Source organism: Excalfactoria chinensis, chromosome 20 (assembly GCF_039878825.1).
Source record: "Excalfactoria chinensis isolate bCotChi1 chromosome 20, bCotChi1.hap2, whole genome shotgun sequence".
NCBI lineage: Eukaryota > Metazoa > Chordata > Aves > Galliformes > Phasianidae > Excalfactoria > Excalfactoria chinensis.
This window is the reverse complement of record NC_092844.1, coordinates 1,110,200-1,125,437: the sequence shown is the minus strand read 5'-3', so window position 1 is coordinate 1,125,437 and position 15,238 is coordinate 1,110,200. Positions and strand designations below refer to the sequence as shown.

The 15,238-nt window shown below is 42.2% G+C and overlaps 1 protein-coding gene across 1 annotated transcript; it reads left to right on the top strand.

Moving 5' to 3' along the window:
- Positions 1 to 2,662: 2,662 nt before the first annotated feature.
- GUCA2B (guanylate cyclase activator 2B) lies at positions 2,663 to 7,607 on the top strand. The gene is made up of 4 exons (XM_072354437.1): positions 2,663 to 2,879; positions 3,378 to 3,457; positions 5,826 to 6,015; positions 6,624 to 7,607. The coding sequence occupies exons 1-4, from the start codon at positions 2,831 to 2,833 to the stop codon at positions 6,689 to 6,691; spliced, it is 387 nt and encodes a 128-aa protein (XP_072210538.1). The 5' UTR covers positions 2,663 to 2,830; the 3' UTR covers positions 6,692 to 7,607.
- Positions 7,608 to 15,238: the final 7,631 nt, after the last annotated feature.

Here is a 15,238-nt window from a genome sequence, read left to right as displayed (position 1 = left end):
AGAAAGAGACTCCTTACAACTTCTTGCTCACGGTGGCATCTGGCTAATACAAAGAAAGGCAATGAAACTTTGAGAAGAGCCCTTGTAGAAAGCCTCAGGATACCACAGCATAAAGGAGATAACCAATGCCTTATAGAAATTCTCCAAAGTTTCAAGCACAGGGAAATAAAAAAGCAAAAACAAAACATATTTGCTATAAAATACAGCTCAAGATACAGCAGAGCTCAGCTCTCGGAGCAGCTGAGGTCTGGTCCATTCCTGTGCCTTGTTTCTGTAGCTCTCTGCCTGTCAGATGTGAGAACTTTTTATTGTTCTTCTCCAAACTTTTCCACTGCAACCGAGACCTTGGCACATTAAGACAGCAGAAAAAAAAAGCCTGAACAAAATCTCTAGAGAGAAAACACTGAAGAGATTTAGAGCTGCTTTCTATCTAGCATCTCCCTTTATTCCCCTTTCAGCAGCCCTGGGAGCAGCTGGGATTTTAAACACTCAGAATACTTACATGTAGACTGGGGGACAGGAGGGTGTATGAAGCACAACAGCAAGGAGATGAGGGCTGACAAGAAAAGCATGAAGGATGCAGGTGTTCTGAGCACATAGGGTTTATGGATGACTTATACAGCAGTACACCATCAGTTATACTGATGCTGGATTAACTCCTAGAGGACAGGAGGCAGCTGGGGAGATGGATTTGCTTTTCTGTCACTCCTGATCAAGACCAGCATTCCCCTCTCATTCCAAATACATCTGCATGGTCTCTGTGCTGCAGAGGAGTTACTGAGAGCTTCAGAGATCTCTGCTGGAGTCTGACAGCCTTCCCTGCTTTCCTGGCTTTTTCTTCAGCCCTCCTCATTGGTCAGTGTCACTGCTTGTTTGTTGTTTGTGAAGGAGTTTTTGTGCTTGCAGATTTCTGTTCCTGACTCTGCATCTACAATAACCCTATAATTGTGATGCCAAGTAGCACCTGAGGACAATTTTATCACATTCTGTATAGTATGTAAATACCATTACGTTAGATGGATTTTCTCATTAATTCTCCGTCCTGGTGACAAGCCAGGAATTAACACAATTGATTTTCCAGTCTGTGCTCATTATCAATCATCCAAGAACTTAGTCACATCTCATCTGTTCCACCTGGGTCGTAGCATTTATTTGTAGACTTCAACATACATTTAACTAATAAAACCCAACAGGTGTAGCAACCTCTGTGCCCCAAATCTGGACACAAACAAACTGTGCATCTTCCTAATTCCTTTGGTGGTAAAATCCTCACCACAGACCGTATCCTACAGAGAACAAGCAGTGGGCAGGTTAAGGAACAGCCATCAAAATCAATGTACACCTCCATGCTGCTCTTGAAAAACTTATGGAAAACAACAGTTCACTCACAGGTGCACATTTGAAAGTAGTAGAAGCATCCAAGGGACATCCATGATTCAACCCAAACTCTGCCCCATTACAACTCAAACTCATCCCCCATTACCAAAGGCTAAAATGAAGAAGCAGTAAATACACCACAGGATCCATTTCAGCTCTAGAACAGGTTCTGTGAGGCTGGACATGGAGAATAACAACAAGCAGTGGTACAGAAAGGAAAATAAACCCGGTGTGCCACAATGCTTCTGTTCCTTCGGTTCCCTTCGTCTCTGTTTTGCTGTCAGACCAAACAAGCAGAAGGAAACATTCCCATGACATGCTGGAATCCTGCACTGTACCTTTCCTGACATCCTCCATTACTACCTCCTGGCTCAGGAGTGGAATTCTGGCACAATCAGGTTTTTCTGCAGGTAAGGCAAAGCCTGAAATAGGAGTCTGGCAAACGCACGTGCTTTGTTATGAACCAGATGTCTTTTCAGCCCACGCAAGCCTTCACCAGGCCTTTGTATGAAGCAGGCATTCTTTTGGATCACATCTTCCACCTCTCAAACACTCTCTTGCTTGCTCCCTGCTATCATACTGCTCCTTGGGATTACGTACTGTGTAAACTTACCTATTCATCTGCAGCTCCAACGGGGAACCCAGAGAGCCACACACTCTTTCTGTAGGCAGAAACAAATAGACAACAAATAGCTCTGGATCCCCCTTACTGAGAACATCTGTTCTTCTGGCACACAAAAGGGGATTCACAGACCAAAATCATCTTGCTTTCTCACCCACTGTGTTAAGAGATGCTTGCTCAGGCCATTAAAGACTAGTAGGTAACTGGGAGAGCACAGCTTGATGCACCATCCCTGGCACTGAGGAGGGGGCCTGGAAATAACCATACCTTTAAAGCCATCTCTTTGGCTCGTTTGGATCCAGAAAGCATTCAGAGCCAGCTCAGGGATGGAATTATCACCAGATAATAAGATCCTACACAGCCCAGTGCAGCTCCAGCACTGCATGCAAGAGACAGAGAAGCATTTGGAAGCCACCACGGCCTCCAAGGTGCACTGAAGCACACAGGGAAGCCATAGGCCGCACGCAGAGGCCTAGCACCATGGCGGCGCTCTGCTGCCTCCCCCTGAGTAAAAGGGGGTACTGCAGGCCGCCAGTCTCTATGGTATTAGGTCCTCCATGCGGTACTGCGCATGCGCTTAGAAACGCGGAAGTAATACTGCCTACTATCCTGAAGGCAAGAGAAGTGGGCGCTATTGCGCATGCGCTCCCCTGAACTATGGGGTTGTATAGGGCTTAATGTTGGGGCTTGGAAATCACACGTGTCTAAAGGAGCTGAAATGAATTAAGAGGCAAATAGGCAACCAAGGGGCCTACGTGAAATGCCCCTGCGCGAAGGCACACGTAATGAGTAACAAAGGGAAGGAGCTGGCAGCCACTGGAAGTTGGTGGGATGAGCCACGTTGTTGGGATGCTGAGATTGATGGCTGTAAACCATCAGGGTAGGGGGTGAGGGTTGGATATCAGGGCCTGATGATGGGCAAAGTGTGATGTGTTGATCCTTTGCCATCCTGATGCTGCTACCGTGTTGCTAAGACCAAAAGCCGCAGGGAAGCGGGTAGGAAGCTGAGCCCATGCATGGAGGCTTGGATTCAGGTGTTGTGTTTGAGCTAAGAGCACTTTTGGCTGTTAATTGGTTGTGGGCAAGTGTTCTGCATACCTTCATGGTCAGTTTCTGAGAGGGCCATAAAGGGGAGGATTTGGGTGTGACTGGCATCCTCAGCCAAGGAGCTGATGATTGCACTCCGCTGAGGGTTTATTGTATGTCAATAAGGAGTTTAGATTAATGAATTACCCAAGAAATGCTGTGTAAAGGCTTTATAAAGCTGCGGGGATAAGACAGCTGGGCAGTCTGGGTACTAAGAGACACATAAGAAAGGCACTGTAATAGCAAAAGAGGGGGGAAAGATATTCAGGTTAGAAGAGGCAGCTCTTTGCAGGTGCTATGAGAGGCTCGCTGTCCTTCCCAGTCCTTGCACTCCTTCTACTGGTGCACAGCTCCCAGGCAGTCTATGTCCAGGTGAGTTTTCTGCTGGTTATCTTGTTAGTATTGCAAGCAGAGCGATGTACTGATGGGAAAAGACATAACTAAGATAGGAGTCTTGATCTGCATTGATAACGCAGGACTTTTGCTTTGCTCTGACATCATCTCCCCATGGTTCAGTTTTTCTCTCTGTAAAATGGTTTCTAATATAAAACTTTTCCGGCCCTATCTCTGCTTTAAATTCCTGTCATAGTATATCCTGAGTTTTGTTTTCTGGAGAGCTCCATAGGTTGTGAAGTTGCATGAGCTGGGGAGAAAGGATTGTGCCTGTTTCTAAGCATGAAGTTCTTTATGGAAATAACTTGTGTGGAATTATGTGATGGAGCCTACGAATGTGTCACATATAAGATGAAAGAAATGACTGGTTTGATCCAAAGGAATATCGATGGGCAGTGGTGATATTAGAGGGATATTAGTGGACTAATGGTGGGGGTGCATTGATGGTTGGGCTGGATGATCTTAGTGGTCTTTTCCAACCTTAATGACTCTGTGATTGTGTGATAGATGTTAAAGTGATACCAAATACTCCAAAGTACACAGAACCTATGATTGGCATTACATGCACTGTGGAAGCAGGTAGGTAGGTGTCAGCACTTCTGTCTGTACATGAGATTATGTTAGATCTGTCTGCAGTGATCTCTAGGAATAGTTTGGGAGATTTCATTTTGATTACAGTGTAAATAACTTCCTTGGTGTTCCAAGAGGGCAAATGCTTCCTAAACACTAATTGATTCTTTTTCATGTGTGCTTAGTAGGCTTCCAAGGAGTGAAAAGGTCCCATCCTTGGGCAGGTTTCACCTCCTCTTTTCTTCCTAACCATTAACACCAAGAGTCTCCAGACAGAACAGATGGTTTACTATAATAATAAGTGAAAATAGAACACAGCTAACTGAGAATAACTGCTTCTGGGTGGGTACCAAAGTATTCAGCTCTGAGGCTTTAGTTCCTCTTTGTAGCTGTAATCTTTATCTCATCTATCACTGCATTCATATTTTCTCTGCCTGTGATAAGACCTTAAAGAACGTGCTGTGTGTGATGCAGTCCTTTGACTTGGATTGCATGATTTCCCTTAGGACCTGACTAATTACTCACTCAACAAAGTTGCTTTATAGACTTGTTTTCTGAGATGCTTCCCAAGACTTTTTCTTCCTTCTTCTGTAATAAGTCACAGGGGTTATTAATTTAACAAAATGTCCTGAGAGCTGCAAGGGGAGTTTGTCTGACTTCACAGAGTGTTCCTAAAGGCTGAATATCAGTATTTGGACACTCTTGGTTTGCTAAGTGTGTAAAACTGGAAAGAACTCGAGAGGGGTTGTGTTAAAATCTGTCAGTTCAGTAGCACAGTGCGCGTTTTCACCTTGGGGGGAAGATGCTGCTCATGTTGTGTTCTGTCTACTACACCTTTCTTGTCTGAGATGGCTGGTTGGTTGGTTGGTTGGTTTGTTGGCTTGATTTGTCACCAGGACGTAAAGAAGTCTCAGGGTTCATTCCTTCTGTGAAGTGATAATAAGTGGGAGAGATCCAATATGCAAAGGACCAAAGGAAGCTCACTTCAACTGTTTATGGTTTCTCTGGAGCTGTATGGGTAGAAATCCTGTCTCTTTTGGTTCTGTTTCATGCTTTTCGAGTCTCCAACCAGTAGATGATTTTAGAACTGTGTCTTTGGAGGAAATAGTTAATTTTTCACAGGCAACCAATCTGATGAACTGTTCTGAGAAAAATCACAGGTTGGTCAGAAGTAGAAAATAGTTTCACTTTGTTAAATAAATGCACGCGCACAGTAGCTTATCTATTATTATTCTTTAAGCACCACCACCAACCAAAGACACCCACACAACTCAACATCAAGCTAATGAGACTTTGAGACTCATGGCAATAGTTGGTCTCATGCCGTAGCAGGCTCAATCCACTTTATATCTATGGATGTGTAGGTGTTACTTGATCATCCTGCTGACTATTTCATTCCCTTCAGTCTTCTGTGGATATTTACGTACCTACCTGAAACAACGGCAGCACCTGTAGTTCAAGTTGATGGTCTCAACAGTGTGATTCACTTGAAACTGTGAGGAAATTGACTCTTCTAGACTGAAGAGTTTCAGCCCTCATTGAATGTTATGAGTCTCTCTCACAGGAGTGAATAATGTACTAATTCAGCCTCCATTCACCATGATGCTTAAATAAAACCCTGGCTATGCAAGCCAGATCTCACCATTATAGTTTAGTTCTTCCTTATAGTATGGCTTTCTGGGGAAGGGTCACAGTTTAGCAGACCAGTCAGAAGAGAATGTGTTTGCCTGAGGTCTGACTTTCTGATGCATGTTTTTTTCTCTTTCTGTCTACGTAGGATGGCAACTTGAAATTCTCCCTTGAGTCTGTGAAGAAGCTAAAGGAGCTTATGGATGAGAGCAGAGTCATTAACCCTCGCATGGTGGTTTCAAAGGCCGAGTATTCTCCATGTCAAGATGAAGATCTCCCTGAGGAATTCCAACCTGTGTGTAAAAGAGAAGATGCACCCATGATTTTCAAGAGGCTGTGTATGTAGTTCGTGTTGCATAATTTCCTTTTTATCCCACTTTTCAACCTCAAACATTGAAATAGTAGCGGCCAAAGAAGTGTAATTACTGTTGTGTCACTTCTGAGGTGGCTGGGAGTCCATGCTACCACCCCTTCTGCAAGAATACGATAGCTGTGGGCCCACCAGAGAACTCTATAGTGCTTAGCTGTCACCTGTACAGATCAGTATCTTGTAGACATGAAAAAGCTTCCTTCTACCAGAGATGTATTTCCAGGTTCCTTAAAAGAGTTGTGAGTTGTAGATGAAGTAAATCAACCTTTGACATTAACTGTCTCCAAGGCACAGATAGCGATTCTTGAACAGGCTCCTACAGTATCTGCTTATTTCTATTTATTATGTTGTGTTTATTGGTACCATGGAGAACTTAGGAAGAAGTAGCACCAATAGAACTGAGGTTGTAGTTCTGCAAGCTCAAAAACTAGTTTTTCTTGTACCAGTGATAACTTCAGTGTACACAGAAATTCATGGTACAGTAACAGGAAGAGTCATCACCACGTGGTTTAAGGCTCTGCTCTCCAATAAATTCCTTTGTCTTGTCACTAAAACAATCTCTTTTCTCTCTAACAGACTTGGTTGCCGGCGACGCTGATTTGTGTGAAATCTGTGCCAATGCTGCCTGCTCTGGTTGCTTTTGAATAAGGATGAAGCAATTCAAAGATAATGTGCCAAACTAGGAAGTTTGTGCATTTGTATTGTAAGATCACATAACCTCGCAAATCACTTTTTAGGCTTCATCTTCATTGCAGTCAAACTGAAGCTGTTAGCTCATGCAGACATACTGAGGGGTAATTTTGAAGTAATGAGTTTAGGTAATACCAGCAGTGCAGTTCTGGCAACAGGAAGACTAAACTTCATCTGAGAAGCTGAAGAACCATGAAGAAAGTGGCTCACACTGAGTGTTGTCTTGCCTTGAGCCATGCCTGAGTTGTGCATCTGTCTATGTGAGCTGTGTCATGCTTGACTGGAGTGAAAATATCTGGACTCAGTGTTTCAATTTCCAGTATTTTATCTGGATTGGAACACGATGGGTCAAACTGAGTAGTCTCCTCTAGCCTTGTAATACCTAAATCTCCCTGTGATCTGGCTTGCACTACACATATACAACTAAGCAGCATAGGGTTGTAATCTTTTCCAACTCAAGCTATCCAGTTGGTTAGATAAATGTCTGTGCCTGTAGGTCTGGGCGCAGTATGTGTTTGATTGTAATGGAGCTGTAGCATACAACTTGGGGACAAGTTGTAAGTGTTTAGCAACACTTTGATAGCTAGGAAATCCTCCATCTGTTACTTGTACTAATATTTAATGCCAATTTACAGAGCAGATGTAGAAGAGCACAGGAGCTAGTAATCTTTTGCTTGTGGTTATACAGAAGTCCCCTTCTTTTGGCAGATGTTTGTTAAGCTCTGTTTAGGAGAAAAGAAGTCCAAGCTGCAATGCTGGCATCACTTTGAAAGGAAAACATTGCCTTGTTTATATTTTTGAGTGGCAATTTGTGAAGAAAGGGTCTACCAATGTTTGTATGCTACTGTACATGAAATAAAGGTTAGAGACAATTCTGTTTTGTTTTTGTTTTGTTCTCTTTCTTTGATGGTCTGCCTACTTCCTTACGTCCTATATAACCTCTGTCATGTCTGAATATCCACTAGAATAAATGATAACTTGTTAATGTTGTCCTGGAGTTAAAATAATTTGAGAGTCCCACACTGAGCGTCTTGCTGCTGCCTTGAAATTGGCACCTCTGGGAAACTGGATTTCCTGACTCAAAGCAGTTCTTGGGCTTATTTTGAGCTTAAAGTTATGTCTTTGGTTATAGAAGAGTGACTTTGTGTTTTCTCTTAGAACTAACTTGACAAATCACTAAGTCTTAGCGCAGCAGCTTGGTATGGCTCAGGCAGAGAGGGCAGGTTATGCATATTGACATTAAGACTCATTGGCAAAAAGAACACAACCAAGATCACCCTACTGAGACTCTCTTTAGTGTTCACACTGTTAGAAGGACTGGGACCTTCAAAAAAGTTCTCCCAGTGAATCTCAAACCTTGTGTCCCTTTATAACCCCACGCTGACTTGCTAACCTGATAATCACAGAACAGTAGAGGTTGGAAAGCACCTCTGGAAGTCATGTGGTTCAAGAGTCGTGTTGGACAGTGTAGAACAAGTTGCCCAAGACCGTATCCAGACATCTCTTGAAGATCTTCAAGGAGGGAGACTCCACCACTGAAATCAGCAAGATGTTCAACTGCTCCATTGCCAGCACGGTGGAGAAGTGCTTTTTCGTGCTCCTGTGTCTCGGTTTTTGCCCATTGCCTTTCAGTCTGTCAATGGAAACCAAGCAAAAGAGTCTGGTTCCATCTTCTTTTTGCCCTCTTTTCAGGTATTTAGATGACATTCCTACTGAGCCTCCACTTCTCCAGGCTGAATAGTCCCAGCTCTCTTAACCTCTCCTCACAGGAAAAATGCTCCATTCTTTTGATCCCTTTGGTGGCCCTACATTTCCAGTATGTCCATGTCTCTCACGTACTGCAGAGCTCAGAATTGGACCCAGCACTCCAGATGTGGACACACCAATGATGAGTAGAGTGGAAGGAACATTTCTCTTGACCTGCTAGTGAAACTCAGCCTAATTCAGCCAATTCTCAGAAGTAAGGATTACACAAGTGAGTGTCTCGAGAGAATTAGATCAGACTTTAACTTTTAGTTATCAGACTACTAAAACATCTTCAAGGCCAAGGACACACAATACTACATTGCAAACTGGAGAGCTGGTGCATCAGCAGTCTAAAGTTACTTAGATGGCTCACAGAGGTTCATAAAAGTCTTCATTTGTTTGGCTGGTTCCTGTGTATCCAGTGTCCACCATGTCATGTATATCCCTATCATTTCCTTCTCAGAAGGTCATTCATGCAGCTATTTACTTTGGCTATATTAAAGAGTTCAGAAGAGAATTGCGTGACACGTAGCAGGCTCTGATTATTACGGTGAGTCAGAAACACCTCTAAGCTCTTGTAAATTCTTCCTCTTCTTCTGATAAATGGTCTTCTGTTTTCCTAAGAGGCAAGATAAACTGAGCTTTATAAGGCAGCATTTTCTTTGGCGAAAGCAGGACTGCCACCTGCTATCATTTATGGACTACACTGTCCTTTCATTTCCTGCCTCCTATTTACAATGTGATAAAAATTACAAATAATCATCATGTCCCATTGACTGAGTTTTCTTCTGAATGAATAATAAACAGTTGTTCTTTATCTGAAGATAAAAACAATGACTTGCATTGTCATGACACGTAGTCAATTTTCTGTCAGATTACTTCTGTCTTTCATTTGGCTTATGAGAAGTGGAGTATTTTTGTTTGCAGTTAGCTCCTTTCAAACTGAACTTCACAGATTAAGATGTGATTCAACATGTGCTTCCTCTGGTATCGTAAATATTTACTGTGTGTTCATTATTTCAAGTAGCTATCCAGGATTTGGGTTATGGAACCATGTTTAATGCTTAAGGGAGTTGCAGCCCAAATACTTTTGGGGCCTGTTGCTGAAAATGGGAACCTAATGAATGAGGAGGATTGTAATGTGGGTCATCTGCAGAGCCATGTACTTTTACTGAATGGCCTCTAAGGCAGTTCTTGTTTAACCCAGCACCACACAGACATTAGACTCTTCCACTGGGATGGGGAAGATAACTGAAGAAAGGAATGGTAAAATCTGTAGGCTGTGATAAAGCCAATTTACTAAGGTAGAAAATCAAGGGAAAATAATTATAATGATAAATATACATGTATACATATACACTTATATGTGTTTAAAAACAAGTGGTGTGCAGTGCAGTTCCTCACCACCTGCTCACCTTTGTCCCTTGTCCATCTCTTCGCAGGTTGCAGTTCTGCATGATCTCTTATGGTATGGAAAACCCTGAAGATCCTGAAACTGGGAACCCAAATAAAGGAGTCAAACCAAAGCTTCATAACCACACTCAGCCATGTTGTAAGGATATAAAGCAGGAGTTTTGTGTGAGGGAGAGTGAGTTCTGCATATGACAGATGTGATCTTGGAAGAATCCATTCTTAACAACTGTAGTTAAGTTTGTGAGTGTAATGATTGAGATTATTTAATGGTTTGCTTCCATCTAGCCTAGAGCAACAGGTGAGTGAAAGGATTATACACGTTATCATGTAGAAGATATCTCAGCCTAAAATCCCTTCACAGTGAGAACTGAGAACTATCTTCATCTCCTTTTTTTTTCAGTTGAATGAGTGACTTATTGAAATGTTCCTAATTAGAATGCTCAAATTACAGTAATAAATATCACCTGCCCAGGGAAGGGAATATGACACATGAAAGAAACCCTCTTCTGGCATTAAATTGTGCCAAGGGAGGTTCAGGTTGGATATTAGAGACAAATTCTTCTCATAAAGAGTGGTGATGCTGCCCAGGGAGGTTGTGGATTCACTGTCCCTGGAGGTGTTCAAGAACTGTGGAGATGTGGCACTGAGGGATGTGGTCGTGGTGGTGGTGGGTTGTGGTTGGCCTTGTAGATCCCAACCTTAATGATTCCATGATTTTGAAATCTAGTAAAGTCAGCTGAACAGAATCACTTTGAAATGCAATGTGCAATTATGCTTTTATTACCGAAGCATAATAAGAGTGTCATATTGTATGTTAGCTTGCGTACCAGCTTTTTCATCAAGGCCAGAAGGTCGCAGAAGGAGACTAAGGAGTGGATTTCAAAGTCTGCAGCTGATAAATACAGCTCGGATTTGTTCCTGCAGATTTCTTCCCTAGGCATGCATACTGCTAAGATAATAAGAGTGTGCACCCTTCTCCATCTTCCTCTCTTTGTTCAGTAACAGCTATCATTTTGGACAAATTGTGGAGATCAGCCTATTCCTTACAGGACCATTTAATCACCCCTTGCAGCTGAGGAATCAACTTGTCGGAATATATCTCCTCAGTGCAGTCCAGCCTGACTAAGTCTGACATCTCCAGGCTCTTCTGTTTGAAAGAATGGATCGTCTTCAGGCATTTCCTATGAATGTTTAATCACTAACGATAGTGTAGATGTCAGTCTGATGTTGATATCTTTCTCCTTATCTTCAATCAATTCTTGGCTCGGGGCTTTTGTTAAAGAAATGCATCATATTTATACATTGCTGTAATAAGTATGCACAACATACTGCAGACTGGACTTATAGAAGAGCATAACATGAATATTGATGCAATACTGTTTTAATAGTTGTTGCTGAACAGAGGCGTTCTTTGTCCTTTATCCTTCTTGGGCCCATTCTCATATTTAATATGCATTCCATTGTGTCGCTGATGACAAATAGATGTCATGCTGCTGAAATATACCACCAGCAGGCATTCTGGACAGGGTAGGACTGCAGCAATCTCCAGATTTCCCTAGCTGTCACCATTGGATTTCCATGCAAGCCAAATCAAAATGAATGCCACAAAGTTCTTTGTTTGCTTTTGCATCAGAATTTTCCTGTGCCTCAGGAAGGAAATAGGGAACACTGTAACGTGTTTTTTGTGACATCTTTTTTGTACTATTTGGGATAATCTATAGGTGTTTGTGGAAAAGGGGATTAATACACAATACATGTCCTAGAAGACTAGCCTCTGTTATTCTCATTCATGACAGAGATGTGGTTAGAAAGAATGGAATAGAATGGGATAGGATAGGGATAGGGATAAGAGACCTGGATGCAATTAACACACTACTCTGAGCATCTGAGCATCTGAATCTTCTCTTAGTCCAGGTGTAAGCAGCAGATTGTGCCATGATTAATGAATCACAGGTGTGAGGGAAGGGAAGTAGAATAGTATAGTTAGTTGAAAGGGACCTACAGAATCATCTAATCCAGCTGCCTGGGTACTTTAGGGACAACCAAAAATGTTTATTTGATTCTGTTTGTAAAGCAGTTGGATTCAATGGTATTCAGTTCACAAACTGACATGAACATACTAGAATGTGTGACCAGTTGTGTGCTAGCTAAGCAGGATCTCAATACCTGGGGTATTGACTTGAACAGATGACTGAACCTGGTGGTTCCAGGGTCTGGTCAGGGGGTAGTTTTCAACCTACAGCCTTGTAAAATGTTGCCAGGTTGTTGTCTTGGTTCTGCTTTTGATGCAGTGCAAATTAAAACGTAGTGTTCTCTAAATTTCATGCTGGAACAAGTTGCCTAAGGAGGAGGCCAGGCTGGATGTGGCTTTGGGCAGCTTGGTCTGATGTTTGGTGACCCTGCACATAGCAGGGGGATTGAAACCAGGTGATCATTGCAGTCCTTTTCAACCCAGGCCATTCTATGATTCTGTAATTCTGTGCCATTTATGCAGTGGTACAATTATGTTCTTTCTGAGTCCTCCACTCCTTCACTAGTAACTTCTAACATACTGATGTCTTTTCCCAGCCTTTGAGCACTGAGATGACATATTCAGTAAACTACGTCATTCCAAAGTGTTGTCCTAAAGCACTGGTTGGTTCAGAGACTTGCTGCATTATTACTCTTCCCTATGTTCATCACTTTATACTTACTGGTTCTGACGTCCTCCGTCCTTTTATTACTCTGTAATTCAGCATTATGATGTCCACCTGTGACTTTGCAATAGTCAGGAATCTTTATTACCCTGGGATTTTCCCTTTTCTCACTGTTACGGTATGCAAAGACTTTAGTGTTGGTTTTCCCAAAACACAACCTCCTCTTTTCCCCCAATTTTCTATTACCTTCCTCATCACTTTGCTCGACTCTCCCAGTTTTCTGCATCATTCTCCAGACTCTCGGTCTCCATTCTCTTTTCCCTCAGTTTCTAAACTCATTGGTTATTCATTTTGTTATCCCCTGTATCCTTCCCTTCCGATTCAGCAGTGTGTTTGTCTCAGCTTTCTTTACTCATTCCCATTAATTTCTGCCCCTAGACTCTCTTAGTGCTAATGTAGTTTGCTTTCTCACTTCCTAATCTCACCTCCTAATCTTGCACAAACTCAATATTCTCAGAATTGGTTGTTCTTTTGATTCTTTTGATTCCTCCTTTCCTTTCCCTTCTCTTCCCGTTTCCTTCCCATTTCCTTCCCGTTTCCTTCCCCTTCCCCTTCCCCTTCCCCTCCCTTCCCCTCCCTTCCCTTCCCTTCCCTTCCCTTCCCTTCCCTTCCCTTCCCTTCCCTTCCCTTCCCTTCCCTTCCCTTCCCTTCCCTTCCCTTCCCTTCCCTTCCCTTCCCTTCCCTTCCCTTCCCTTCCCTTCCCTTCCCTTCCCTTCCCTTCATTATCTCTTCTTATCTTAGTCTTTCAACATATTTTCCATTGTTTTTGACTTTCCTCCAGTTCTAACTGCCAAAGTTCTTATCTGAACATCTTAGATCCTATTCAGAATATAATCCCACCATTTGTTTCCCAGATCCCAAACACACTGGCCTCGATTCTCATTCTTGTATCCCTTCTCTCCTGACATTTTATGTTTGTCTTACATCTTCCCACCATGGACGCTGTCTTGTCCACGTTTGCCCTTTTCTTCCTACATTTCAGAAAGTCTTTGACATTTTCCCTTGAAGTCTTTATTTTTGTCAAAGTGAGGCAGAATTTGAGGGAAATGATTAATAAAATGTGATCTTTCTGGCAAAAGCATTTCCTTAATTCCAAATCACTCACAAATTTGAAGGCAGAAAAGGATTTCCTAAATCCTTCTGCTTAATATGTGGGTGAATTTGTGACTTTTCTCCTTTTTTCCTTTTTCTGCTTCAAAATGAAGTTTTTGTTGAGTAAAGGACATTTCAATGTCAAGCTTTTATGCTTGGCAAGAGGTGAAACAATTCCAAGTGTTTTTGGTGGGACTGGCCTAGGGATAATCTAGCTTGTGTTCTCACTCCTAGCAATCATGTGAATGAAAGGACCCAAAATGAGCGTTCAGCAAAAACTGAACACACAAAGGTGTGTCTGTCCTTTGGGTAATGTTTTAACAAAGGTGAAACAGAGCACCAGCGATGACGTGGTTTAGTTTATGGGCAATAAAAAGTCTATAAAACCAATGACATACATAGAAAAAGAGAACTTACATTAAATATTTTGTGTGCCATGAATTGCGAGGGGGAAAAAATACCACTACAGTGTGGGGTCTAGATAGAAGTAGTCTTAGCCCTTTTCTGTAGCTTATCTAGGTTTTTTTGTTGTGATTTTTATTCGTAAGAAATCTGAGAGACACATTCAACATGCTTGTCTTCTTGCTGGGATATTTTATTTCCAGACACTGGAATCAGATTTGATGATCCAAACAATTTTTTGTTTGTTCATTTGTTTTCTATCTTTATAGAGATATATCCATGTATATTGAGATATAATTTGATCAGCTCAGCATCTTTTCATCTTTGATGTTCCTCTGGATGAGGAGATGGGACTGATTCCTGGCACTCCTTTTGGCATTCATCTGCTTTAAATAATGTCCAGATTACAGCTTGGTGTCTCTTAGCATGTAGGCACCCATCTTTGTGATTCAATTCCTTTAGCCCAGGCAAATGATTTCTGTAGATGTCTAGTAATGGATGTCCAACCCCAACCCAGGTAATGCATGGATTGATCTCAATGTCGACTCGTTCATACTACATCTAGACTTATCCACTGACATCTGGACCAGGCCGTTCAAGCAGTTTTCATCCTCTTCCAGTCCATACACCAACAGCTTCTATAGGAAGATCTTCTGGAGAACAGAATACTCCTTACTGAAATTCAGGAAAACAATGTGCACTGCTTCCTCTTCATCCAACAACCTGGACATTTCATTACAGAAGCTCATTGAGTTGGTCAAATGTGTCCTCCTTGAGGTTGATCAATGCTGATTACTCCTTGTCCTTCCTGTGCATGGAAAAGAGACCATGCTTTTTCGTTTAGTTCTGAGGGGATTTATGTAGGGAGTGCTTACCTCCTGGGGACATTTGGAAGGAGCCAATGGAGTGCTGCAGCCTGACACTTTGGACAACCATCAGTGCTACCTCTCCCTTAACAAACAAAAGTATTCAAGCACATGCCTTCAGATTGAGTAAAACATCCATCACTGAAGAAGAAGGGAATAAATATCAAGGAAAGAGACTAAGTGGAGCTTGGTAGTTCTAATAAAATACCATCTTCTTGGCCTGGCTTCCTAAAGGCACATTCTTGCCTTCTCTCATTGTCCATTTATACACAACCATCAGCTCGGG

Coding starts and splice junctions, on each gene's coding strand:
- GUCA2B (XM_072354437.1), top strand. CDS start 2,831: ATGAGCCACGTTGTTGGGATGCTGAGATTGATGGCTGTAAACCATCAG. Junction 3,458..5,825: donor CCCAGGCAGTCTATGTCCAG/GTGAGTTTTCTG, acceptor CTGTCTACGTAG/GATGGCAACTTGAAATTCTC. Junction 6,016..6,623: donor CATGATTTTCAAGAGGCTGT/GTATGTAGTTCG, acceptor TCTCTCTAACAG/ACTTGGTTGCCGGCGACGCT.